Here is a 27,505-nt window from a genome sequence, read left to right as displayed (position 1 = left end):
GTCAGGCCCATCGCCAGAAGGGAATAAAATAAAATAAAATAAAAAATAATAATAATAAACTCAACAGAGAGAAGTTCCATGTTCACATCGGTAACAGATCTTCCAAGCAGTCTCCGGCCCGGCACTGTGAGGCCGAGGCCCTCCCCAGAGGCAGTGTATTCAAGTAAAGGCAACGAGTCGAGGCACTAGGCTGAGTTCTGTTGGGTCAAACTTGCCAGCTTTGAGAGAAGTAGTCCCATTAAGTGCTGCCTGCGGCTCTTTATAGCTCCTTGAGGATGATCTGGAACTTGTCCTCTGCCTCCACCATGTCCAGGAGAAAGGCCATGTGGTTGCTGTAGTGCTGGATGATGTTGTTGTCCATGTTCACCAGGATCCTACAGGAGAGGGAGAACGGCTGGGTCAGATGCGGCACATTGAAAGGTTTGCAGAGCAGCTTAGTTGGGAGGGCTGGACATTACTGCACACTCAGGATTCCCAGTCAGAACTGGGAATAACATCACTGACAAAGCCTCATGGCATGGGGGTGGCCCTCTCCAAAATGTCTCCGCACAAAATTCCCATTAAAAATTGCCTTTACTGCCCTGTTATTGATCAGCATAATGTTACCGCAGCTGCGCTCCTCGCTGCCTGCCAGCTGGGCGGGTTGGCTGCTGCCAGGCTGCGCCAGGAGTCATAGCCCTAAGCAGGCACGAGAAGGCACTGCAGCGTCCACCTTACCCAATTTGAGGGGCTCAGCCATGATTAATTAATTAAAGCCACGATACAACACAAAGGAACATCCTGCAGAGCTTTTCGCAATTCTACCCTCGACATGCCTAGGCCCAGCGTTTGCTACACAGGCAAATTAATCTGGATGATGGCAGGGTGTGAATTTAGAACAGAATTGCTCACTCCTCGCTTCTCGCCTGGGTGCTTTTAGGGGTGCATTATTCTGAACAAGCTGAGACTGCTGTGGGAGTAGATGGAAGTGGTTTGGAATAGGACGCCTTTCTGCTATCCAGAACAACCTCCCATGCAGACGTGCCCTGAGCATTGCCTGGGAGCCCTTTCTGCGAGGAACACACACAGGCAGGCTGAGCGTACGCAGCCAGCTGGGCCAGCCAGTGGCAAATTCCTGCCCTTGCTGAAGGGCACACCTCCAACCCTGCTGCAGATCACACAGCTTCTCTGACCTGGAATCAATTACATGGAGACACAGGGAGAAGGAAACGTTTCAACAGCTGATTTAAACCTGAGGCTGCAGTTCTGTGCCAGGTAAGAGCCCCTCATTATTGTAATGGAAGTAACGGGGCGGCTTTGCATCACCCCACTGTGTTCCCATAAATCAGATGTGAAATTTGTAACTGTTTGGAGGAAACAAAGAGAACAAATTATCTTTCTCTGCAGAAAGCACATCCCCTCCAGGTTCCTGCTGGGGTCATTAATGGGGCAATAGCATTAATTGTGCAATGCTCCACAAGCCAAGATTAAAAACAAGAAAAAGAAAAGGCTGAGAGTCTAACAAATCTAACAGTTTAACAAGCACCAACATGGGGCCCTGGTGTCCCTCCGGGGAATGCCTCGGAGGTCAGTGCAGCCACACTGGGTTGCAGTGACTGGCTCCTACCCGTTTGATCACAGCACGTACAGGCAGGCTCATCAGAGTCTTGGCCCAGCGTGCCCAAATTTCAGAGGTGAAGGTGGGAGCTCTGTCCTCGCGTCCAGTCTGTTCTGGTGTCAGCTTTGACCCGTGGCCCGACACTGCGCTGCCTTTTGGCAGAGCACAAAACACTTTACCAACAGGCTATTAATTCTGTCACGGCACAGTCGGAGAAGGGCATCCCACCCAGCTCAGGGGGAGCCTGAGACATGGGGTCTGACACCGTCCAGGGGTCTTCCCTGTGAATCATAACCATCACAGCTGCATCTCACCTCCTGGCACCAGACACCTGGGGGCAAGGGGCCCAGGCCCCCACAACCCTGATCCCGGGGAGTCTGGCCTCCGACCCATGCCCCCAGAGAGACAGTGTGGATGCCCAAGGGTGGGTTGTCACAAAAAGCCTTGCAACAGAGCTGCTCCAATGATCTCTGGCTCTCTCAGTGCTGGAAGCCAGAGAAGTCACCTGTGCCTCTTGCTACCATGCTTCCATCTGATTTCTCAACCACAAAAGATTCAAGGGAGTGTTGATTAGGAATCTGAGCCCTATATTGTTTTCCTAGACTAAACCTCACCAAGATACAAAATTACTTTTTACTGCTCTTGAGTCACCCTGAGACTAAGTTCATCTGAATGAGCTCATCACACTAAGGTGGCCCATGGCTGATAGTAGGTCCTCACCTGCTGTAAATCCAGGTAGTACCACTGAGCTTCACTAGTTTACACCAGATGAAGATCTGACCCTCAAGCTGTAATTACCAAGAGAGGATTGTTTAGGGTGGAGCAATAGGATAAAATTATTCAAAGGAAAATTAAATCTGGGGGAGCAAGAAAGAGTGTCTGACGCTGCCATCTAGTAGACTGGAGAAAATCTTGTATGTCCCCCACGCTTCAGCAATAACCTATAGCATCAGTCATGTTGTGCTTTCATTAAACTAGGTGTCAATTTTGGTTTTTTAATCTAATTTTCAGGTGTTGCCTTTTCTTTTTGTTAGATACCTCTTTGCTCCTCCATTTTGGGGAAGAGGTGGAAAGGACATCTGCCTGTTTTCCCTCCCAATCATTATTAAACAACATTCACTACTTATCAGATCAAGTAATGAACAAAACCAAAGCAAAACAAAGTATAGGTGGCCTCTCCCCTGAAGCAGTGCCATTTCCTGGTCCACCTGCAAACTCATCAGCACTGGGATCTCTCTTGCCACACAGATGCTCACAGTCAGCTGGTTCAGAAAACGCCAGCCCAAGCTGGAGTTACCCGAGAGGAGTTGTTGTCTGATGACAGTCTGATGACCTGTGATGGCCACATCACAAGCCACCACCACAGCTGACACACCTGAGTTTTGGCTCAGTCCTGAAGCCGTAATAATAAACTGACCACCCCTGTCCTTCACAGTTGTTCTTTGAGATCAGACTTGAGGCACTCTGACCGAAGGTGTATGGGACAATCCCTCTCTTGAGGCCGCCAGTGTTGCTCTTTTTCTTCGGGGAGAAAATTTCCATTTCTGGGGCTAGTGGATGAGCAGCATCTGACAGCACTGAGGGTCCCGAGTTCAGGCCCATCCATCATCTTAAAATTAGGATCCTATCTAAAAACCCTCCTAAAGGGGGAAAGGTTGCTCAATTGCGGATTTAGAGGTGAGGGGATTGTAACAGCTTCCCAGTTCAGTGACACCACATCACAGCACGGAGGAGAAACCACTGCCTCTCCTCCTCCCACCTTTCAGCTGGCTCCAAGCCTCACTTTAGCTCTGCTCCCCTTGAAGCAAACAGGCTAAGTCCCATGGGGATCAAGTTATAGTGACACCAAATGAGTTGGAAGATCCCATCCAAGGAGCTCAAAGTCACCAGAAAGAAAATGCAGAAGCAGAGCTTTGGACTAACCCTCAGCTCCCAAGAACTCTGTCCCCTTGTTTTGCTACGCAGAGGACCTCTTTGGGGAGCCATGCTAGTGAGAACAGCAGGGCTGCATAATGCAGGACCTGTCATCAGCCTTGCTTTTCCGCCTGTCTCTCCCCATGCTCAAACTCTGGACCAGGGCCAGCAACAACAATGAGTTCATCTCCCAGGCAGTCACTGCTGCTTGCAAAGCCTGATTATATCTCGCTCGCTCTGCAAGAAGGGCTCTGGATTTAGCTTTATGAAAATAAGCTTGGGAGTTTATGAGTTGTTCCCTTTCCATCAGCTGAAGGGAGAACTTGCTGCCAGAGATGGGGTCAAGCCAGAGGGAGTACTTAGTCCAGAAGACATTTCTGAAAGTAGCGCTTGGCTCCTCATCAAGACCATTGCCCTCCATGGAAGACTCAGCAGCTGGTCCTCAGCTCATGCAAACTAGCACCGTTCCCTCTCAACCATGGAGGAGATCCACATGGATCGGTCACTAATAAACAAGACGTTGAAACCACTTGAGAAGCCATTTCAGATTTACTGCAAACCTCACCTATCACCTCCTGTCGAGCTATGCCTGACAAGTGTCTCAAGTGTCTGTACTGGGGCTGCACAAGAGCCACCAGTCCCCACAAGGGTCTGATCCATCACCTCCCAAAGTGAGTGTGAAGTTTCCTATTGACCTCCCTGTCTGGGGATAGGAAGGCAAGGCTGGGAACAGACACTTCCCTTTCAGATCTCTCCTCTTCTCCACCGGGGCTCCCCATGCTCTTATTTAGCCCGTACTGTCTCTTTCTGAGCCCGGGACATTTAGGCACTTGGTTTGGAGAAGCAAACATTCATACCTGTCTGATGGCAGTAAGATAAGTTCTCCATAACCTCAGGCTTTTAGACTGAGACACAAAGGATCACCCATTAAACTACCCAAACAATTCCTCCTTCATCCAACTTCCTTTCCTTGGGAGACTTTACACTCCAAACAAATACAATACAAACAAGCATTATCCCAAATCTTTAAAGCCCAGAAAGATCTGAGTTTTATATGCTCCAAATAGCACAGACCTCACATGGCTTTACTTTTTATTATCTTGTTAAAATGCTATTTCAGCCTATGGCAGGGTACCAAAGAGAGTGGGGTTTTAGAGACATGGCATAAAAGCAGATGAGAGATTAGCTTACCCTCTTTTGCATTTTTTGTAGACTTTATAAATGCTTTCTTCAGGAAGCCCATATTTTTCTGAAATCTGTGAGAGAAAACATGGCAATTCTTTGTACTTGTAAAATGAAATTCCTATGATAAAAATCAAAGATAACACTAAGCCAGGGGTATTCAGCAGCAAAGGATTCCCCCTCCCTTTTACTCAAGAAAAAAGGGCCGAAGCAATGATCTGAACAGGACAACTTGAACGTGTCTGTGTCCTGCAGTGGGCAGATGGGCAGGCTGCAGCTTGGCCTTGGTTCTCTTTCTGATGGCTACTGCCAGGCCAGAAACCTTGGGGAATAATCTTAATTTTCTTTCTCTCATTCCCTGGCCTGTTTGGGGCTTGATGCTCCAACCTGCTGGGCACAGAGCGTGCTGAGCTTTTCCTTTGCTGATGCATCCAAAGGTGACAGAAACTACAGAAAGTGTTTCTGTCTGCTGTGGATGCATCTGACTGCAGCTTTTGCTTAGGTTTTAGCTGATCTGCAAAGCTTTCCTGCAGACCTCTCCTAGGCAAGTACAGTTACTGTCTTAGGATGACAGGAGTTTTGTAACTTTTTCACAAGCATTTTCTATAGAGGTTTTTGACTCTTTGTGGTGAGGGATGGGGGAGGGAGAAGATGGCAAAGAATCCTCTGTGCTGATATTTTTCAAACTCTCTATTTTTAAAAGTTTGTAAAACCAACAGAGCTTAAAGTGCAGCCATAAAGCTACCCCAAATCTGGGAGATTTATTGTTTGTTTCCTTCCCAGCAATCTCCAAAGAGAGGTGGGTTATCAGAGATGCTGCTGATAATCATCACAGAAATATGCCTGTGTGCTCCTCAAACACAACACAGGGAATTCCAGCATGAGGCCAGAATTTGCTTCAGATTGCACATCTACAGCCTTGAGAATGGAAAGGGTGTTTTACAATGGAAAATATGAATGTGTTGTCACAAGAGGAGACTTATATTATGATCTGAACAAAACATCTTGCCATAAGGTATGTTCTTCCCCGCTGCAGCACAACACACAGCCCATGCCAGGAGCTGTGCGCAGAATTCACCTGCTACTCACAATTTCCATTTCCATTCTCAAGAGAAAGCAGACATGCGATATAAGCAGTCTTATATCCAGCTTCCTATATACCAAGTACCATTGCCCTTTATCTGCAGTTTGTTCATGTGCCACAGTGTTTTGATAACACTTACAGCTGTTCTGAGGCCCTGAAGATCTGGTGTCTTCAACATGAGAGCATCAAACACTTCCTCTGACTCCCTCCGCACATACAACAAGACTGAAAGAGAGAAAGCACAGCACTGAATCAGGGCTCCTTACAGCATGTTCTCAGAGTGATATGGCCTCCTGTAATTCAAGATCCAAGGTTACTCGAATCAAATGAGACACTACATTGAAGAAGAGTTCTCATCCCAAGGATTACCTCTCTGAGGATCTTCTTCCTTGGTTTGCTTTGGAGATATCGGGTCAAACTCATCTGTGAATGAGGCACCACTCCGTTTTAAGGGCAGCCTAAGCAAAAGGAATACAATACTCTCAAGAGGACAGAACAATAGCAGTGAACAAAACAATTCCAGCAATTGAACTTTTGCTTGAACAACCAATTACTCCAACAAACATCTAGCAATTAAATATCGGTTCTGTAATTACAGCAGCAGAGTGTCTACCAGAGCTGCAACACCCTGCCTAACACATACAGGGACATCAGTAAGTGCAGGCAGTGGTTTTGGTATCACATCATAAAAAAAAAAAAAAAAGCCTTTTGCACCTTTGTGTCATTGTTTCTTTATTGATATCACTAGACAGTAGATCAAGGCTAGGATAAATACCTGGTTCTCTCCACTCTAGACACACTACAAGTATGATTTCTACTTCATTCCAGTTTATTTTACAGCAGTATCTGCCTCCAGTTACTTGAACCCTTCCCTGATAGTTCTGTGATCTATTTTTAACCCCCTTTCTAACATTGTCTCAATAAGAACAGCAAGACAGTCACGGACCTGACTCATGTTGGAGTGGCTCACTGATAAGGAAATAAATGCATCTGCGTTTCTGCATCTCTTGAGTCCACTCTAGGCCAAATTTTAGCACATATTTTGACACTCAAGGGCATCAAGGAGACACTGTGCTGTGTTATTTTGCACCTGTAGATACATACTGCCTGTGGATATCAAACAACAGTGACAAACCCAAAGAAATAGAGCAGCTGATGGATGGAAAATACAAACTGCTGCATCCTTACCTGTTTGCAGAGTTGGGAACAGCAGGAGGGATCACCTTGAAATGGAAAGGAAACATTGGTCTTTTAGTTTGCACAGTATCATGGTGTGTCAGTGAAGCTGGGCGGGGAGGAAGCATGATTTCCCTCCTCCCAGTCCATCATTTTTCCTATGCAATTAAACCCAAACATCTGTATGTGTTTCTTAGATTAAATGAAACCTGATATAAAGAACCTATCTAGATTCTCCTCCTCTAGCTAGACCCAAAAGCAGGTCAAATCTCATAACTTGCTTGGGATCAGGGACCAAATTTCTCAGTGAGTTCTTTGGTTGTAAACCAGATTCTTCTAGTCCCTGGTTTTGATGCTGAGACATCAGTACAGCAGCCACTGCAATAGGATGCTACAGTATTGTCACAGATGGCTTTTTCCCCCTTTTTGACAACCTGAGACAGTTGTTTCTTGAGGGAATACTGATGACCTCTGAAGGAGGCTGGGTCTAGGTTTCCTCAGGCTCAAGGGGATTAGGAAGGGCAGAGGACAAGTGAGAGATGTCCCACACACAGAGGGACTGATATGGTTGCATTTTTCTATAGTCCCCTTTCTACTGATATTTTTCCTACCACTCCAGTCCTCTGTGGAAGCTGCAGATGATACATGTAAACCACAGGAATATCTGGCTGGAAGGAACCTGGAAAGGTTATCTTGCCCATCACTGTTGCATGACTATCTAGGCCACTCCTGACAGCTACGTCTTCAAGTTCACCACATTTCCACAGAAGAATTGTGGTTTGGTTTTGTTTTTTTACATAACACAAGTGATGTCTGGGGGACTGATCAGTTTGGAAATGATGGGGGTGACAGACAAGGGCAACAGGTTGGTTGTTTTTTGAAGGGACTTACCGTGCCACACCTCTGCAGGTTTGAAAAATGGACGTTGGGGATAAACAGGACTGGCTGGGTTTCGAGGTCAGTCTCTGGCCTCAGGAACGTGATTTCATTCCCTCTGAAGCCAGAGAGCAAACAGCCTTTCAGACCTACAGATGGAAAGTCCAGTTCATCTCAGTTCAGATGGCAGTTTAAGAGGCAACTACATGCAGAGAGGGAAAAGCGCCTGCCCAAGGTCTCCCAACAGAAATATTAGAAAAAGGACAGGACCCTGCAGAACCAGGTCTTCAGGGCTTGCCCAGTGCTGTCTCCCCTAGGGAAGGCTTCCTGCCAAGACCCCGAGACAATTCAGAAAGTTTGCTTAGTATTAATAAAGGGCGTTGAGAGTCTTGGTAGGAGGCCAGGCAAGGACCTGACTGACAAGCTATTTCTGAATGGTGCTGATTTCATCAGGTTTGGAAGTACCCAGGGCCAGATCTTGTGGAAGTTAACGGACAAGCCTACATGGATTTCAACACACTTTGGATCGGGTAACAAACACTAGCACTGACCATTGTTATTGGAGTCCAGGCATTTTCCTTTCCTTCTGAACTGTTTCCTTTCATCATCCCGCATTTTCCTCTCTGCTCCCTGTGGGGATGATAAGCCAAAAATTAGGACATTGACAGTTCTAACATTGGCAAGAGATGGTTTACTGGCCATCTCTGGAAGGTAAGCATGTTAAAACAAAGGCAGCCTTTATTAAAAAATGCTCATCTCAGAGACCTTCTATGGGCCTCCAGAAGTTTCTGATACTTATAAATTAAAAAATGAAAACAAAATTTTCTTTTAAAAAATGAAAAAAGCAGAATAAAATAGCTGTGAGAAATTTTTCCATGGGAAGATATCCAAGGGTGTCCTGCCTCTAAGGAGATTCTTATTTCTTCTGCTACTTAAAAACTTGTCAAAATTAGAGAGTTTATTACGAGGCACAATCCCATGTGGGTCTGATACGGAAAAAACTTTCTAAGGACTCTGTTCTACAAAGGCCTCAGCAGTGCAGGCACATCCTGGCTGTCCTGTTTCACTCAGCTGAGGGGGCTAACCATCTCTGTTCCTCAGGCCTGACCTCTAGGCTGTTCTAAACTCTCACAATCTTTATGTTTATTCTCCTGGAGTCACTGGCCACCAGTTTAAAATTCCTCTTGGACAACTTGGTGGAAAAGCAATGTTCTACCTTATCGCAGAATATCTTGATCTGGCAGACGGCGCGGTGCACCAGCTGGCTAGTTCCATTGCCGTAGTCATAAGTGTCTATCTGGAGGTTCAGCGGGACACCTTTCACTCCTTTCTGAGAGGAGAAGTCAGTGCTCAGGCAATTCACCCCAATAAATACCTGCAAATAGGAACAGAGATTGATACAGTTTGTTGGTGCTGAAAACATTCTCAAACAGCAGTGAGAGCAGTGGGTAGGAACAAAAGGAGCTGCTCAGACATCCTTCCAACCTTCCCAGCGTCAGCCAAGCACGTGAGCTGTTGGTTTCCCACCTGAGCGCAACCACCAGTCCTTCCTAGCCACAGTCTCCCCCTACACCTATTGCAGCTCTCCATCTCTTTATTAACACTTAGGCTATCCAATCCCATCAGCCCAGGCAAGTGTCAGACCAGATGCAAAGTCTGGCTAAGGATGTTCTTGCTGATATTTCTGCTCTTTCAGACAGCAACGCCCTGGAGGAAGGGAGGAGGACTAGACTACAGCTTCAAGAATTACAAATCATTGCTGCTAGTTAAATAAATATTCATCACACACTGGTCTCCTTTATCACTAGGATGGAGTTACCTCCAGTGGAAACTTTTGAAGAAAAGCTGAGCAGAGACATAATCCACATTGTATCTCCAAATTACCAACTCATTTGCGTGACCTTGAAATTTCCCCTGGACTCTGGGGACAGATTTGCAGCTGGTGAAGCTCCCACAGCTCCCTCATCAGGGCTCTGGCTGAGGATTTCAGCCCTGAAACCTAATGTCAGATCTAGTCAGTACCTATATATAGAAAAGAAAACCACTTAACTGTGGTGTGAAGTTTAATTGGAAGAAGAGAAGTAACAGGTGCTACAGACAACCCAAATACCTGACCCCTCCTGTCGCGGCTCCCAGCCCTCTGAAGTCTCACCTTTACCTGCCGCAGGCCTATGCATGTACAGAGTTTCTGCTAAGAGTTAAATCCAGTTTTGCTGAGGTGCCCCCAAGGGCTTGCCACATACCTGACATATTTCCATTTCTGACAACTTTGCCTTGAAGACATTTGTTAACCTCTTGGGTTGTAAAAGACCAAGGTCACCTTTGGGCTAAAAGAAGGGCTTATTGAGATCCCAAAGCAAACCAGAGTTTTCCCAAGCTACCAGCTCCAGAGAGATGGGGTATTTATGCTTTTCTTTTCTTCTTAGTTACTTCATCTTTTTTTGTATGCTCCTTCCCATCCACACTAGATACAAAGTGTTAACAAGAGACTCTGAAGAGATGCAGAAGAGACAGCAGAGCTGGAAAGATATTGATATAAGCTTTACAGATTTTAAGGTCAAAAGCAATCTTGTGACCTGCCTGGCTCCCTTCCACATCACACAAGCCATGGAAGGGTGGTCAGTCATCTCTGCATCAAAATGCTGCCTTGAAAGGAGGGTCTTTGTTCCCTAAGCTGTGGTTTATTTAAATAGGCTTCACCTACATGGGAGTAGAGCCCTGATCTAGGCTGCCTGCTGCAGAAAGGCTTTCTTCAGAGTTATCCATCAGCACTAAAAAAACATCTCTGAGCCAGTCTCAGGTGTATCCAGAGTGTTTATTAGCTAATGGCAATGCTTAAACACACAGAGAAACATGGTGTCTTTCCCCACCATCCTGGCAGACAAACACTACCTGGGGCCACTGGAATGGCATTGTTTAGATTTGAAACTCTCTCTGTCTTTCAGCTGAGAAGTGGGGGGAGCGTGCCTGTGCCATCAGAAAGGAGGCTACAGTTTTGCTGTGGACCAAGACTTCCCACATCCCTTCCACAAGCAGTTTGTACCTTTGCTTCTTCGTGGATGTTCCACACAAAGGACAGCGCATTGTAGGCTAACTCCTCGATGTTCTGCACTGTGTTGAAGTTTTCTTTACAGTCAGCTGAAATGCAATGGAGAAGCAGTTTATACTCTTGCTGCAAATCTGGTTACATTCCTTACGCTTTCCGCTCCCCAAAAGCCTGCCTCTCGCTGACTCCAAGGCTAAAGGAAGCCTTTTAATATAATAGAGGCCATCCTTGATACCACTGGATAAATCTTAGTGTGCATATGTAAGGGATAGGCCAGAAATGACTCAAAGGTTTTGGCTGGTGACTGCTATTTGAGTAGCGATGCTATGCAAAATCAACGTAGATTGCTTCAAAATTCAAACAACTGCGTGTCTCGCTCTAAGCTGCAAGGTGCTAAGTGAGGTGCTCAGTTGGACGGACAAAACCTTTGTCTGGCCAAGCATAACACACTGTAAAGCCTGTGTGGTGGCAGTGGAGAAGGACAAGCAGTACCAAAGACTTTTGTAGCTCAGATTCCTAGACTCCAAGAGGCCATGGGTCACACCCGTAAGAGCCAAAATTGTTTAGCAGTTTCTGTCTCTCTGACTGAGGCTCTTCTTTGATGTATCTTGGTCTCCTAGCACATGTCCCTACACTTGGCAAACACCATATTAAACCCACAAGAGCTCCTCAGCCAGAAAGGATCTGAAGCCAGCAGATCAGCCTGCTCCTCCCTGCTTTCCCCCAGGCCAGATTCTGGAGCTTCAGCTGTGTTCTTGTGTATTGGAAATGCAGTAAAATGATGCCAGAAGTTATCAACCCCACCCAGCCATCACAATCAGGCAGCCCTGCTCATACCGACGTCAATGACCCTTTGCTTGGCCGTGGGCTGGCGGGAATGCCAGTGCTTCCAGAACTTGAGCTGTTCCGTCGGGATCTTTTCATTGTCAAAAACAATCATCACAACACTCTGTAACACAGTGAGGATATCACGTATCAGTGTACACAGCAGGCTAATGCTTGGTGCCCTCATTGCCCTTTCCATCCAATGCACCCATGCGCTGGCCAAGGTCAGCTTAGTGTCATTGTTGGTGTTTTATAGCTGGGGACACTGAGGCAGGCAAGGGAAGGGACTTGAACACGGTCATGCAGGCAGGCAGCCACAGAGCCAGGAGCAAAACCATGATGCCCTGTATGCCCCCTAATTGCACTGCCCATGAGTTTCCACTGACTCCAAGGCACACGAGGATCCTGTGTTGGAGCAATGTTAGCAGTGCCGCAGCAAGTATTAGGCTGGGACAGCCTAAACAGTCTTTTTCTAGACATTCTCAGTTTCAGGAATCCTGTAAGTCTTGAGATTTCCAAAGTCTAGCTCCTAAATACCGCTCAGGATTGGAGGACCAGGTTTCTTTGCTGGGAATTCAAGCTCAGCTTAGTCTCAGGGGTGGCTCTGAGGCCTGGCCACACATCCCAGGAGCAAGATGGGGAACTTCTCTCTAGCTCAGAGGTCTTCCCACCAGGGCCCCCAGCCAGTCATCAGCTAGGGAGGCCTTTTGTGCATCCCTGACCTTACTGTGAAAGGTTTCAACTGCCAGGTAACATGAAGGCTGTTGCTGTGCATCAGAGGATTAGCTTGCTATGAGTGAATCCGTCCCATTCATCGCTTTAAGCCAACATGAGCCACAAAGCCATTACTCTTCATGTTCAGCTCTGTTCCCAGGCCAGTACAATTGCTGGATGTCTGATTACAGCATGTGTCAGCAAAATTGTCAGCTTGTCTCTTACCTTCACTTTATTTGAGGACAAGTGTAAACATTTGCTGTCTCCAGCTGTCCGCAGCGTGATGGGGTAGAACTGTCCTTTGTTGAGGTAGGCCATGGGAGAGTCCCCAGATTTGATGTGAATGGCTTTGGGTGACCCCAGAGTGTATTCAAAGTCACTTGTATGGAACAAAGAGAGAATGATGAATAAGCACACACTGCTGTTTTACTCCAAAATCAAAACAAGAGACATGCAAGTCTCTACCCCTACAGGTTACAGACACTGTACACACAGGAGTCTGCCTTATTCCCCATCTCACACGCCCCTGCACCATCGAGCACCTCCCAGCACAGCACATACTGATCCTCCCCAACACCCTGGGGAGCAGCAGTTCTTCAATATCTTCATTTTACCCTCTGGTTCTGGCTTAAAAAAAGCCCTGTACGTTATTGTAACCAGTATTTTTCTGTGGATGGCTACAGAACCATTGCACAATCAAAAGCCTAAACCAAACCAAACAAAAATAGGTACCTGTGATGAGACTTTTACAACATCCTAAACTCAGATTCCTGTCTCCAAATTCACACCCATAAATGGCTGACCCAGGAAGACTGTGTCCTAATGGGTCCTGTAGAAACAGGAGGACCTGCAGGACACTGACATCTGTTTGTTTATCCAGGTGCTTAAAAATGGACTTAGAAGCCCAGCTTGTTGAACTCTCAGTCTGGTGGGCAGCAACTTTAGCCTTTACCAAGAAGATCTGCAGTGTTACACAGAGGAAGGTGTCACAAGCAAATTTAAAAGAAGAGCCTGATTTTCAAGAAGCCTTGCTCTTGGGCATTCACCAGCACCTATGAGCACTCAAACCATGAGGCTATAGCTCAAGCTATTTTCTTCTGTGAGGAATCTGTGCAAGCCACCACCTGTACCCAAGCCTTCACAGAGACCCTTCAAGTGCCCTGGAGTTGAAGATCATCGTATTCCTGTTTAGTCACCAACCCATCTCTTTTTCCTGCTCCACCTCCCCTGTGATGCCATCTCTGAAGATAGGCTTGGCAACTCCTCTTATCTAGAGCCAGGAGAGCCAGAGAACTTTAGTGCATAAATAAACAGCAAACAGAAAGCCTCTCGCTCACAAACGCGAGCTGCTGTCTGTATGAAAATCCCCACGTCTGACAGGTGAGTCACAGAGTCAGGTGACTCAGGAGGCAAATAAAAAGTGGGAGGTGGAATAATGTTACCTACTCGGAGGTTTGATGGAGTATCTAGACCAGGAAAGCTCTGCCTGAGAGAGGGGTGGAAAGGAGGAAGAAATCTCTCTCATATTTTAGGAATGAGAGGCAGTGGCACCTTCTAAAATCAAGGTTGACTAACACTGCCAACCCAAAGTGAGAACCTAAACCTTAGATTAGGAGGAGGCTGCTTATCACCCTCATCAACTGTCATCCTCATTTTCTCTGTCATTTACCCCGTTCCAAGTAGCTGGTGGAAAGATGGTGCAGCCACCTGGATCTATCTGTAGCACGGGAACCAAGCAGTGCTCCCTGGGAAGGGGCTGCAATGCACAGCAAAGCCACACGTAGAAGACCTCAGTGCCACATCTCCCCTTGTGCAGGTCAAGGTGCTGATGAGATGTGACCACAGCAGTGGAAGCAGTCAGCACTGGATTTACGCCAGTTTGGCCAACAGAGTACAGTCTGAACCACACACCTCTCAAGCTAAAAACATGAACTGGCACAACTGTGTCTAGTTACTTGAATTTAAGATTGTGTTTGACTCCTTTTCAGCAAAACATTTCAAACCCTAATCCCTGCTTCATACTACAAACACTAAAATTCACCACTGCTTTGTGTGTAAAAAGTCATGGAACAGCAACTTGCTCTTAAGACACCAGGGGGGACACAACTCTGCAAAAGCATGAGATCTATAACTTTGCAATGGTCATTGTCAAGACTGGCATTGGGGTGAGGAAAGGGATGCAGTATTTCCCCAGGCATGGGACACAGCCAGGTGCACTGGAAACCCAGAGACCGTGGATTGGCAGTTACCTCTTAACACCGTCCGTAGCATAACTCTCGGGGCAAGGTGGCTCTGGCTGGGGTTTGAGGATATCACTGAAGAGCAGCGACTGTAGACAAGTGGAAACAAACCAATCAAAAGTAGAATCTTTCATTGCTTTTTCCATCCACCTTCTTGCAGACATTACAACAGAGGCCACAGATAAAACATGGACCTTCATTTCAAAGCCTTACCCTACTTCCAAAATCAATGTAAAAACCCCAACAATTCAACGGGAATGGCATCAAGCTTCTAATGCAAAAGCAAAGCTCCCACTGACTCCAGCATGAGCAAACCCCAAACTAGAGACAGCCTCATGCAGTACCCCCTGGGCTGCACTGCCAGCATGCAACCCACTAACAGCTCTGACCTCCTGGGGATCCTCTTTGAAAGTGCTGTCTGGCTGCCACCTCTGCTGTGGTGGGGCTACAGGGATGGTCTCGAAGAGGGAGTTCAATGAGCTGTTGTCGTATACATCCCCTGGAGGGACCATGTAGTTGTCTGGGGTGGCATCCAGTTTGCTAGTGCCTGGTGGAAGCATGGCTGGCTTGTGAGGAGTAGGGATGCCTTCAAGACTTAAGCCGTTCTTCTTCTGTGGCTCACAATATTCTTGGGTCATGGAAACATTTTCAGACAAGAGCTTCATGAGATGGGCTGAGCCATCAAAGGATGCGATCTCTTGGTCGTACTCCATTCCGTGGCAGTGCCTGGTGGAGAAAGGGTCCTGTCTCAAACCGGGGTAGAGCGTGGATAGCCCCAGCAAGTTGTCACAGCAAGAAGCAAGTGCCTTGATGTGCTGCTGGGAAGCAAACTGCACAGTCTAGCTGCCAGGTGACCTTGAGTCAGCTGTGTACATCTCCTGCTTGATATGGGAGATCTGACAGGCCCGTGGGTGATCTCCTCCCACACACACACCTCTCAGTGCAATCAGCAAGAGCCAGAGGTGCTCAGCAGATAAGGGATGATCACACAGAATCAGAGAATATGGTTTAGACGTGGTTTGGGGCTGCAGATCCTGGGCCTACACCCATTATTTCTTTATTTAGGTTATTAAATACTCAGAGCAGCAGGGATGATATGGAAGATAACTGCAGCATGGTCTTTCCATCTTAGTCTTTTCAGGGCTCATTTACACTGAAAGTTGATTTTTTAAAACTTGTCTTTTTTTTTTTTTTTTTTTTTTTTTTACATGAGATCAGTGAAAAATTGACAGGGCTGCAGTATTCAAGTGAGGTGTATGGCCCAGACTTCAGAGCAGAAAAGACTAAGTATAGGGGCTATCAAGTGATAAAGATGTGTACAAAAACACACTCCTCTCGCACATGGAAACCATCCCCTTGTGCAGCATCCCAAGAACTGGTCCCTTCTGCAGCAGTGACTCTGTGACCCTGCTGACTCTGCAGCCCTAGCTGAGCTGGGAAAAGGTGGCTTATTGCCCCTGTTACCATGCTCAGGAAACAAACCAACCCCCACTTTAGTAACCCGTGCACCTCTTGGCAGCATGAGCTACCCCCAAGGGAAGTAAAGCTGAATGTGTAGCTCCCACCCACTCTGCTTTCAGAGCTTCACCTTCAGGTATATGCTGAAGTTTCCACAGTTAATAAAAAACATACCACTGTCCAGAATGCAGTGGCCTTTCAGAGAGGAGACAGCTTAACTCAGCTCACTTATGAAGAAGGAAAGAAGTATCTTTCAAGAGGCTTATTCTGCCAAATAGTTAAAAACAGACAACCAGAAAAAGTTGCCAAAATACGCAGCATCCAGGAAGGGGAACTGAGCTCATAGTGGCAAATGAGCCATTAATTTAATGGTTAATTATCTGAAAACCTCAAAGGACAAATGGGAGTCATTGGAAGAGAATCCTGGGAGACTGGAAGCAAGTGGAACAGAAGCCCTTATCAGCCTAGGGAATGGAAGAGGACTTGGTCATTCCCTTCTTGCTGCCAATGCTTAATCCCTTTCCCCTTTCCAATTGTCACAAAGTAGGAAATAAAGACAAATTCTTCAGCTGCTACAAATCACTGCAGCTCCTCTGAACACAGCTAGACACATCCTCAGTTGTGTAAATGGGTGTAGCTCAATTTATACCTGCTTGGGATCTGGCCTAAAGAATTTTAATATATGTCTCAGGGTTAATAACCTCCACTGTTGTTGGTAATAACACTGTGCTTTGATGTCTATTTTATGCAAGCTAAGAGACCCATCATGCATGCAAGCAGCTGCAGGAGAATTAGACAGCTATAGAGAGCAAAAAATGAAGCTAACCTCTTTCCTAGTTCATTGCGTCCCATCATACCAGATGGAAGAATCCTCTTCTCCTTTGGGACCTAGAACAAGGCAGAACAAAGAGTTTGTTTATTGTTAGATTTTATTAATGGAAAACAGAGGCAAAATTAGCCTTGTCTATGTAGCAAGTGAAGTCCCATAGATAAAACACCGGGTGAATAATAAACACTGCGTGAGGACACAGGAGACCTGGGCTTTCTTGCTGGGCTGCTGCTATGGATTCCCAAGGTAACCTTAGGCAAGCCACATCATCTTGTTCTGGGAAGGACTTTCAAAAGCACCCAAGTGAATGGGAACATCAGTCCTATTGGCTTCTATTAGGGCTAAATCATATCCACATTTCTTGAAGCTCCATCCTACAGCAGCACTGGAAAAATAAAGACACTAGAGTCTGCAAGGCCCACAGTTATTCCAGCTCCATGTCTCTCAAAGCATTGCTGTTTCTTCTATGAAAGCTGTCAAGTAAAAAAAACCACCAGCTTGAAAGACACCTGGGTTTAGTTTCCACCCTGTTCTGGGTTCCCTCTACAGTATAATGGTGTTTTGTGCCTCTATTTACCATCTGTGCACTGGGCATAAGAGTGGCACTCTATGCCTGGAGGCGTTATGAAGATCATTGCATAAACAACATGGATTGCTCAGTAGATGGGTACCCTCCTAAGGTGGCCGAGCACATATTTTACCTTCACGCTTCTCCTCTGGGACAAACTCCCCCAAGACACCCAGCCCCAATGGGAACGTACCATGTAGTAGTCATAGAGGAGGCTCAGGGCAGCCACGCTGTCATCATCTCCATTCACCCTCATCATAGCTTTGGTGGCTGCGGTCAAGGGGTTCTCTAGGTAGGTTTTCCAGGCTTCATCTTCACTGGTATAGGGGAATTTCTGGAAGTTCATGGTGTCATTCTTCATCAGACGCACAGATCTAAAACTGAGCCAGACAGAGGAAACAAGGAATGAAGGATACTAATTTTCCACAGCAATTTCCACCCAGCTGAACACATGAAGGGCTTCCCAAAGGCACTGCTGGAATGGAGAAGTGATGCTTTCCTGGTCCTTAACTCCCATAGTCTTTGGGATTACAAATTCTTCTGCCTGTAGCTATGTACAAAATTAGGCCAGAGTCTCTCTGTTGGGGCCATGCAGAGAGGTAGATGTACCTCTGCTTCCCTCCTCCTGCCCCAGCGACAGGATGAAAACACTATGACATCATCTGCAACTGCTCCTTCCTCAGCAAGTGCACACTACCCACCAGCCAGATCATGCACCGTCAAGGTGAGATGTTGGTCAGTAATTTGAATGCAATGTGATCAGGAAACTTTGCAAAATTTTTCCTTGAATTTGGAGCTAAAGGCCAGTGCAGCCTACAAATAGAAATTATCATTCAGTGTTCAGAGAACTTGACCTACCCAGATGAAACCAAACCCCATCATTTTTCTTTGCTGTAGTTCATGATTTTTAAATTTAGTTCCAATCTAACTTAGTTTTTTTCAATCATTTGTATATGATTTTACTTAGAGCAAAGTAGACAGGCAGATCACAACACCCTCCCTTCCACTAAAAAATTCCTGACAAAGGTGAGGCTCATGGGACTACGTGAGCTGAGAAGCAACATACCAAAATAATGCCCTGCCTGTCCTCTCTTCTGGCACTTTCTCTAGGTCTCTCCATCTTATGTTAATAAACTGTCAGACACTTAATTACCCAAACATTGGTCATCTTTCCTTTTCCTCCAGCAAATCCTACTAGCAGCCAGCACAGAAGCACCTCCGCACATTCCCTGGGTGCTCTGTGCTGCAGGCTGACCCCACTCAGAGGAGAGGATGAATCAGTGGCCGTATTCCTGTCACGTCCTTCAGCCACATGTATATGGCATCACCACAACAGCTCATACTATTCATCATAAAAAACAAGTTTGTGGACAAAAATTACTTCTTCATCAAAATGGAAGTGTCCAGGAAGGGCAGGCTGGGTTTTATTAGCAGAAGTTTAAAAAAAATTATAAGAAGATTTCTGTAAATCTCCAAAGTTGCCAAGAGCAGAACTTTTTCAATTGCTGATTTTTTTTACGGAAAGGCAAAGAAAATCTACATGAGTTTAGGTAATGAATGCTACGTTTTGAAGGCATTTTTATAAGGAATATGTTGTTTCCATTAAGCTACTCTCCATGTGTTTATAATAAGTCCTGGGCTAGACTTTTAAGTGAATCATTTGGAGAACAATAATTCCTCTTGAAAGGAAGCTGGCATCTCTGAAACTCCAAATTATTGCTAACCACGACAGATACTGCTAGTCCACTTGGTGCGAGCTGCCCACGCTGACAGGGTGAAAAGCCAGGTGCTCAGTGGATGCTCCTGGGCTGGAAACTGGAAGGGTGCGGAGGTAGACCTTGGATGGGATGAAGGATGCTGGTCCATCCTCCCTGGCAGCCCAACTAAGATGGCTTCACTCCTGCACACGCACCAATCTCTTACATTGCCACGTCTCCAGCAGGCAATACACATATAAATCATGGATGGATAGTTTTGGTGATGCTCCTGGATCAGACTCAAGAGCTCTTCTTGGCTGAGCAGAGTAGCAGCCCTATAATGGTACACAGTCTCTCCCAGAGTAGCACAGATGAGGCCATCACGGGCTGCCTCTACTGTCCTTGTCGACTTTTTATTAAAGAATATGTTGCTTCCACGCAGAGTCCCTCCACATCCGAGCTGCACAGGAGAGAAGCTGGTAACAGCTCTGCTAATGGCCCGAGGCACCCAATTCCCACTGGTTTCTATGTTCACGTGGCAGCAGGCGCCTGAGCTCAGGTTGGTTCAGAGAGGAGCTGCTTCCATGTTACGGTTCCGGCCACCGCAAGCTCCCATCACACGCTGGTATAACGGAGACGCTGAGTTTGCTCCTCTTCTCCCTCACACGTCGGGATGATGCACTAACACCAGTTTCACCCCGTGCATGAAACTTCACCAGGTGTTTTGCGAGTTTCGTTGTCTTTAGCATTTCTCACGCAGCCCTCCCTCCCCGTCAGTGCCGCTGCTGTCTCCAAGGCGAGCAATCGGCATGACTCAGATTTCACTGCTGTCGACTTGGCGATGGGCTGTTCAGTCCTGTCTGGACAGGAATCCTCACCCATTCTCAATCCGATCTTCTCAAGGAAGAATAGGCAGCAACAGAGCTTGCTCTCAGGGTGAGACTCAGCTTCTATCACTTGTAATCAACATAGATAAACACACCATGGTAAGATGTAGCAACAAACCATTCAGGAGCTTAAAAAAGCTCAGCTATTACAAGGAAAAATGCTTTGGAGCTTTATTCTCCTTTACCCAAGCCCTCAACTGAAGCAGTCCTTGTTGTGTGACTCTATTCTGCCTCCCTGCCTTGTCACTTTAGCATGGCACAACCACTGTATGCATGAGTGGCTGATGCTTTAGCATTTTATCATCTGGTCTGCACTCAGAGGCAGAGGGAAGTTGGAGGAGGGGCTTAAGATCTCAACCACTTGTAGCTGTGTCCAGTTTATAAAGAATACAAGTTTGAAAAGTGCCCTAGAAGCCTGCATCTCATTTTCACATGTGGCTCCTGGCTTCTTTAGGTAGCTCTGGCTGTGCTGTTTGCAGCCATTACCACCTCACACTGCCTGCCCCATGCCTCTGCTAGGAGAAACTGTCCCTGCAGCAGAGATGGCACAATGAAAAACCTGCCCTGCCCTCAACCTGGCATACTAAAGCAAAGGCACTCTCCTAAAGCCATATGCCGTGCCCTGAACTTGAGAGAGCTAAAATGTGGGCACACGTTGCCTTATGGTACTTCTGTTACAAAGCAGCAAACTGCAGCAGAAAGGAGGGACTGGAAGATTTGGACAGCAGCATTTTAGGCTACTCCAGCAAGACTCGCTGGAGTCTTCAGTCAGGACCCTGTAGTGCTTAGAAACTGCAAAGTCCTTGAAAGTTGGTGGGCTGACTGCACAGCAACACAGCAGCTCCTCCTGTGAGTTGGGAACTGCATTGGTCCCAGTGATCTTGCACTGATTCACCCAGATGAGGACTTGGACAAAGGTGACATGATGGGGATTGCATATTTATTCCATCTTGTTTCTTTTCCAGAGTTCATATGATCTCTAGTAGTCACTGACATATCTGAGTGGAGCCACTTGAATTGCCTCAGATAAAACTCTGCAGCTGGTACAGCTCTGCAGATGAGATGTAATGCAGACTTCATCCCACCTTACATTTCCAGAGAGGTTGGCTCTGCTCTGACCCTATTCCAGAAGGTCAACAGTGCTAACCAATATCTGTAGAAAGAGGGTGATTTGAGGAGATAAGCAGATATGATGACATGTTTAGAGGCACCTTTTTAACATCAGATGCATTTCAGTTCACTCAGCTACAGGATACCATCGTGTCAGTTTGCTTCTATAGCCTACTTCCAACTCAGTATTAGCAATCTCTGTGAAGTAGAGATGCAGGAAAGGGACATCCAAACACATGTGAACTTTACTTTCATCACTCCCTGCAATGCCCCTTCCATGTGGCTATGCCATGTTTGTCCACTGCAAACTGTCTGCTCTCTGTTTGGCAAAACAAACTTTCTTTTTACAGGCAGTCGCCTTGGTGCAGTGGCTCAGACAAAGCGAGGATCGGTTAGCGAAACACAAACACATGGGACCAGCGGCCTCCCTTCTTGTGTGCAAAGACTCACCATGCTGGAGCCTCGGGGTCATGTGCAAAGCAGTGCACGATTTTGGGAAGGGAGCAGTCTATTTGTTTCCAAACAGTTTAGAATTTGACACAGGGTGATACCAGCCCCCTTTCCCCGCTCCATTCCACCCAGTCTCTGTTTCCCCTATTTATCTGCCAAGTCTACCATAACAGTGGCCTCCTGGTTATGAATAAACACTCAGGGCTATGCTGAAAGAGGAGAATATGCCCAAAGGGTCTAGGTGGGGACATCAGGCAAGCAGGAAAGAAACGCTTGTACTCCTTTTGCCTTTTGTTGGGTTTCAGTGGGTGGTTTTGCCGGCCTTTAAGCTTTGTGCTGCTTGTCTTTGTTCTCTCCCCTATAACTGATTAAGCCTCCAACCTAAATATTAGCCATGCCAGATGCTGATGGCTACAGAGAAACATCACATTGTCAAAGGAGCAGAGAATCCATGGCAACCAGCAGCAGGAATTCAAAGCCACAGAATAGAGACTCCGGCCGCAGGACTTCAGAGATACCCCAGGCAGTTCAGGCAGGGGCTTTCATTAGCTCTGGCTTTGTGCATTGCACTCACCTCCCTATTGAAATAACCCTGATGTTCCCCAAGAGCCTCTTATCAGTAGCATGGGGAAGGATCAACACTACACTTGAGAGAGCAGGGCTGATGATGAACAGCATTTACCATGACTGCTTTCTGGGGTAAAGATTTTAGCCTGTAAACCAGGCCCCCTTGCCAAGGAAGAATAGCATCCTACAAAGTGGCCTCCTTACTAAATCCAAACTTCTCAGCTAAATTCTGATTTTACCCTATCTTTGCAAGTTTAATAAATAAGCATATCTGAAGACAATGTACAGCCATCAGTAAACATACCGTCACAGGCCCATTCACACAGTCAAGCAAAAATCCAGACAGAGACAGAACTAGGAAAAACAAAACACAAAAAGAAACATAACAAACATACAGACTAATAATGAAAAACATTGCCTAGTTGCCAAGTACAATACAGTGTCGATCGATAGATGTCAAAGGAGACCACTAATCTCATGGACCCTGATCTGCACTGCCTACAGGATTGAAATATTTTCTCGGGCAGCTGGATAACAGTGTTGCCTCTGTCACTGGATTTCTTCAGGGGCATTTCAGCAGCAAAATTGCCTCAGGGTAGTGCAGTATGTTAACTCAGCACAACAGCTGGATGTTTCCTAGCCATCCCTCAGCTCTGTTTCACCCACAAAGATAGTGCACGAGCCTGTTTTTTTCCTGGAAGCATGTAGCCTGTGTGGCACATGCATGAGACAGGATAACCCCATCGTGTCCATCCAGAGATCCTACACAGATGCACACAGCAGGGCATCTACCTGCATTTAATAAGTGCTGATCAGAAACGTGTGGTGGCTGGGATGGAAAGAAAAGGGGCCACTGTGAGCATCTCTGAGAAATGGCTCCTGTTTCCCAAAAGGGCACTAAGAGTCCTCAGCATTGATGCAAGCCAGTGGTGCTCAGCACCACCCAGGAAGATGGGTTAGCAATGCAGCTGGCTCCGGCCATACAGCGGGGAAGGTGTGGTGCGTCCCCACAGATGGGACGGAGGAGGGTGGGGACCAGGGCAATGCGTGCTGTGCTGACACTCAGGGAGATAGAACCCTGCCAAACTCTTTGACTGAATCCCCCACCCCAGCTCTCCTGCGGAGCTGAAACCAGTTGGAACAGTTTGTAGGCTGAATCCAAAGCGTCCTGGAGCCAGACAAACCTTCCAGGGACAGGCGCTGTCTGGGTAATATGCAGGGAACTTGCCTGTCTCTTGGCCCTCTTGGGTTACTTACAGCTCTTTAGGACCCACAAACCCAAGATCCAAGCTCAGTATTCTTCCATTTTTACACCAGCCTAGCTCCCCACTTTTGAAGCTATTTATTATCACAGGAGGAGAAACTGAGACATGGGGATTGACATTAAAATCACTTATCCAAGGCTGCTCAGTGAAGATGAGAGAACAGAGCCAGACCTGAACCTCTGCTATAAACGTCACCAGCACTGGACTGGTTCCTGCCTTTCTAGCCTGAAGGGCTCCATGAGACGATTCAGTGTTGAGTGATGTTTGGGGGACACCAGCTGGTATTGTGTTTTACCTGATAACATCATCCTTGAGGTATCCACCCACACAATCACATTTCACAAATGATTCGTGCTTTAGTGCCTTCCCTGCCTAACAAAACAAATTACAGCACAGAATTAGTTTGCAGTTCAGGAATTATGGCTGATTTTTTCCAGAAGCAGTTTTTGATGTCAGATGCTCCAGTTTTGAGGTGTCCAGAGTTTCAGACTGATCTGCACCCAAAGGGAGAACATGAAACCCAGGCCCTGAACTGTGCCTCTGACTGAGCATCTGCTACCACCTGGCACTTCTGAAATTTTGGTCTAAACTTCACTAGCTTTCTTATTTTCATTGTAGACAGATAAGGACACCTTATGTATACATGTATTCATGAACACAAACCTTCATCTCCACCAAGACGTAACACACACACGCACACTGCATTGAAGCTCCCAGTCCTTCAAATACTATAAGAAAGATTACACACGATAGGAAGAGCTTCATAACTCCAAGAGTTGCAGTGCATTCACTTATCTTGTTTTGTTTTCAGTGCTTATGGATTTCCCCACCTAACTTCCACATTCAAAAACCTAGCTATTTGCTATTTTATTTTTTTAATTCTCATATATTCACTGACTCTAAGAGCTGTGGCTTTTAAATTTAAAAAAAAAAAAAAAATCACAGTTTTACAGGACTTGGATTAAAAAAACAACAGTAGCAATAAAAGGATATGCAATCTTTTGCAACAAAGTTTGTTTCTTTTTTACTGCTCTTCAGGTAATCTGGTTTTAATCTAGTAATCAATTATTAAGGGTTATTTGAACTGTAGCAGACCCCAGATGCCCTGACTAAGAACAGAGCCCAGTTTTACTCAAGTTTCTGTACTTCCCTCATCACATCCTATCAGAGGATCCTGCAGTAACACACTAAATAATGTTACATATTTCTGTGTGAACCTCAGCACTCATTTAAGAAAGTAGTAAGAGCAGAGATTAATATTAACCTTACAGGAGGCTTGCCACTGCAGTTATGCGTCGAGTCTCAGGCTTCCTATGTGCTCCTAGAGCCAACAGGACAGTTTGGTCCTCCCATTTTAGGCTGGGATGTGCCGATCTCTTCCTGTTGCCTGCAAATTCAGTCAGCTCACAAACTTGGCACCTGGGTTTAAGCTGGCTGAAGGTGGGTGAGGTGAATCCTCAGTGCGTTGCCCAAGAGGATACAGGAAGCGTGTGTCAGGACAGGACACTTGACACAAGCCTCACGCGATGCAGCTTGCTCCCTTGCCCTATCAGGCTATCCTTGCTTGATAGCTGGCAGTGACTGTACCTCCTTCAGCTGCACTGTGGACTACCTGCAGACCTGGTGAGATACAGCCAGGGCTGGCTCTCCCCTTTTGTTTTCCTCTTCCTTCCCATCCTGGAGGGACTTTTCAGGCTGGCCAGATCTTGGCTGCCAAGATCTATAATATGCTTGGCTGATATACTCTGTATGTCCACTCTAATATATTCTGATTCAGAGTATCCTGTGAACATGTGTCCCGCAAGGTCAGGCAAGCCTTTTACTTTGTTTGAAACACATTATCCTATTTTTTTTATTAACAGCAATGTTTTTGCCAAACAAATACGATTCATCCCATTCTAGGTATAACCCTATTAAACAATGCATTTCTGGAGAGCAAGGATCACAACTCAGCAAAACCAGAATGATGAAAAGAAACAAAAACTTGACACAGCAGGTGGCTGGCACCCAGGAACCAAGTACCTTGGTAAATGGTGCCTGCTCTCGTCCTCTGAACGCTTGCCGTTATGAACATTCTGGGGACAAGGGACATTTTTGGATCAGAGCTACCCTCACCCATACCATAATCACAGCTACCAGCCAGAACAACATAACACCTAAAGGAATAACAAGAAACAAGCCATCACATTTTCTTATCTTCCAAGCCTTTGAAACTTGGGTATTAGCAATGGAACCCCAGCCAGAATATAATTGTATGCTATACAATCAATTCCACTGATTAACGTATTTTTCAGCTGTTGTCTTTATCATCCTTGAGCACACACTATTGGAGGATCCAAGGCACTGATCAGGAGCATCTCCCTGCCAATTAGCTGAACTGAAGCGCTTGCAGGTGCAATGCAAGTGCCCATGCATTTTCGGATGAATACTTTACAGTGATCAACAATTTAAACACCAGACTGAACAAAGCAGGAGTAGATCCTCGTCAGTGTAACTGTCTTTATTCCACAAATTTATCTGGAATTATACCAATGTACCAATCAGTTGAAAATGTGACCTAAAACATCAAAGCAGAGATACTATGTAAATGTTGATTTATCTCTGCTTTGAGTCTAGAGTTTATTCAGAGGGCTTTTACTCCTTTGTTATGAATTGCATAGCAGTTATTTGATTGTTGTTTCTTTAATTTACAAATCTCTCTTTCTCTTTACATAACTTAAAAAAAAAATAAAACCCACGTCTCCCTTGAAAGCGTACCTTGCTTCAGCATGGTTATCCCTTGTGTGCTTTACTGCCAGGATTTTATAAAACAGCTTTAACTTTTCATTCACCAGGAGCATAACTCAAGTTTTAATAACACACCTTATGCATGACAAAAATTTGCTTCTGGCGATCATGGTTTCGACCACAAAACCACAACTGGGAGTAACTCCTGGTTAACTCTTTCAAGCCCACACATTGCAGAGTTAGAAGTAAGTTCAATTTAGAAGACTATGGAAATTATCAGTTAGAATATTTTATAATAGGCAAAACATCTCGTTCTCTCATGACACGCTAGTCTCTTCCCAGTCCTTTCTGTGAAAGTAAAGTGGCAAAGGGAGAGATGAGATTATTCTCCCTGTCATTTTGAGTGACAGCATCAGTCCATGGGGATATCACAGCTCCCTTAAAATCAGCTACATCTGGGCACATGTTCACAGCTCAGATCCATCCTCCCTGTGCTCAGCTTGTCATGGGGATTGTATAAAGAACAATGGCTGTGCGAGACACACAGACACACACTGCTGCCCTTATCAGATCCTCTAAGTACTGCTTCTGAGAGCCCTTTCCTTCCACTGATGTCTACAAAGCTACACCCTGTACGGCTTTGGGCCTGGGTGATTAACCAGAGGTTAACAGCTACTGCAGCAGCCCCATTGCTCAGATGTTGGGCTTTAGCAGCTCTTCATAAGGTTTCCCCTCCCCGCTGACACCTTTTCCCCCTCACAGTAAACCCAAAAGCTGTCTGAAAGTTTCAGCTATACCTTTGGTACCACGAAGTTCCCAGCTCCCTTATCTCCCATCACTGCTCCCCGTCAGCCCCTGGGGAGTTTTCGGGTGAGGTACTCCAGGCGCATCGTGCTCCTAAACGGTTTCTCCAGGGTAGCTGGCAGTGCCTGCCCCTGCCCTCTGACAAGGCACCAGCAGGCTGGGGTTGGTACACACCGCTATCTGTACTCCCGAGAGAATTGTTTTCCCCAGCTTTGGGCTAGTGAACTAAAGTGAAATTTTCACAGAGATCTGCAAACGTGTCCTCAGGTTCAATCTACAGGAAAACGTTGCACAGAGCCTTTTACCTCCGGAGGTAACCAAACAGAGCCCCATACTGAGATCTGTCCCGAAGACTGAGAGCAGACAGCAACCTCTGCATTTTTATCGGTCTTTGGAGTTGAGATCTGAATCACAAAAGGGATGCAGGTCCCATCAATTCCCCCTTTCTCATGTGAAAGGCACAGGGGTTAACAGCCCGTTAGTAAGAGA

At 46.1% G+C, this 27,505-nt stretch overlaps 1 protein-coding gene across 1 annotated transcript; it reads right to left on the bottom strand.

The window, feature by feature from the left end:
* Positions 1-259: 259 nt before the first annotated feature.
* On the bottom strand, positions 260-17,882 carry GRHL3 (grainyhead-like 3 (Drosophila)). The gene is made up of 15 exons (XM_010576099.1): positions 17,703-17,882; positions 16,939-17,000; positions 15,044-15,380; positions 14,664-14,743; positions 12,640-12,793; positions 11,713-11,824; positions 10,873-10,967; positions 9,046-9,204; positions 8,381-8,459; positions 7,845-7,978; positions 6,966-7,000; positions 6,147-6,235; positions 5,917-6,002; positions 4,703-4,767; positions 260-374 (listed from the first exon to the last, which is right to left on the bottom strand). The coding sequence occupies exons 1-15, from the start codon at positions 17,868-17,870 to the stop codon at positions 260-262; spliced, it is 1,770 nt and encodes a 589-aa protein (XP_010574401.1). The 5' UTR covers positions 17,871-17,882.
* Positions 17,883-27,505: the final 9,623 nt, after the last annotated feature.

The sequence above is a fragment of the Haliaeetus leucocephalus genome, unplaced genomic scaffold (assembly GCF_000737465.1).
Source record: "Haliaeetus leucocephalus isolate CR32 unplaced genomic scaffold, Haliaeetus_leucocephalus-4.0 Scaffold517, whole genome shotgun sequence".
In the NCBI taxonomy this organism is placed as follows: Eukaryota; Metazoa; Chordata; class Aves; order Accipitriformes; family Accipitridae; genus Haliaeetus; species Haliaeetus leucocephalus.
Note: the sequence above shows the minus strand (reverse complement) of the source record. Positions and strands in the feature narration are given on the sequence as shown.

Excerpts from the sequence above, each read along its gene's own strand:
- GRHL3 (XM_010576099.1), bottom strand. The coding sequence starts at position 17,870 with ATGAAGAATGACACCATGAACTTCCAGAAATTCCCCTATACCAGTGAA. Across the intron at positions 14,744-15,043 it reads TCAAAGAGGATCCCCAGGAG|TCGCTGCTCTTCAGTGATAT; the intron begins GTCAGAGCTGTT and ends ACTTGTCTACAG. Across the intron at positions 12,794-14,663 it reads GCTACGGACGGTGTTAAGAG|TGACTTTGAATACACTCTGG; the intron begins GTAACTGCCAAT and ends GTTCCATACAAG.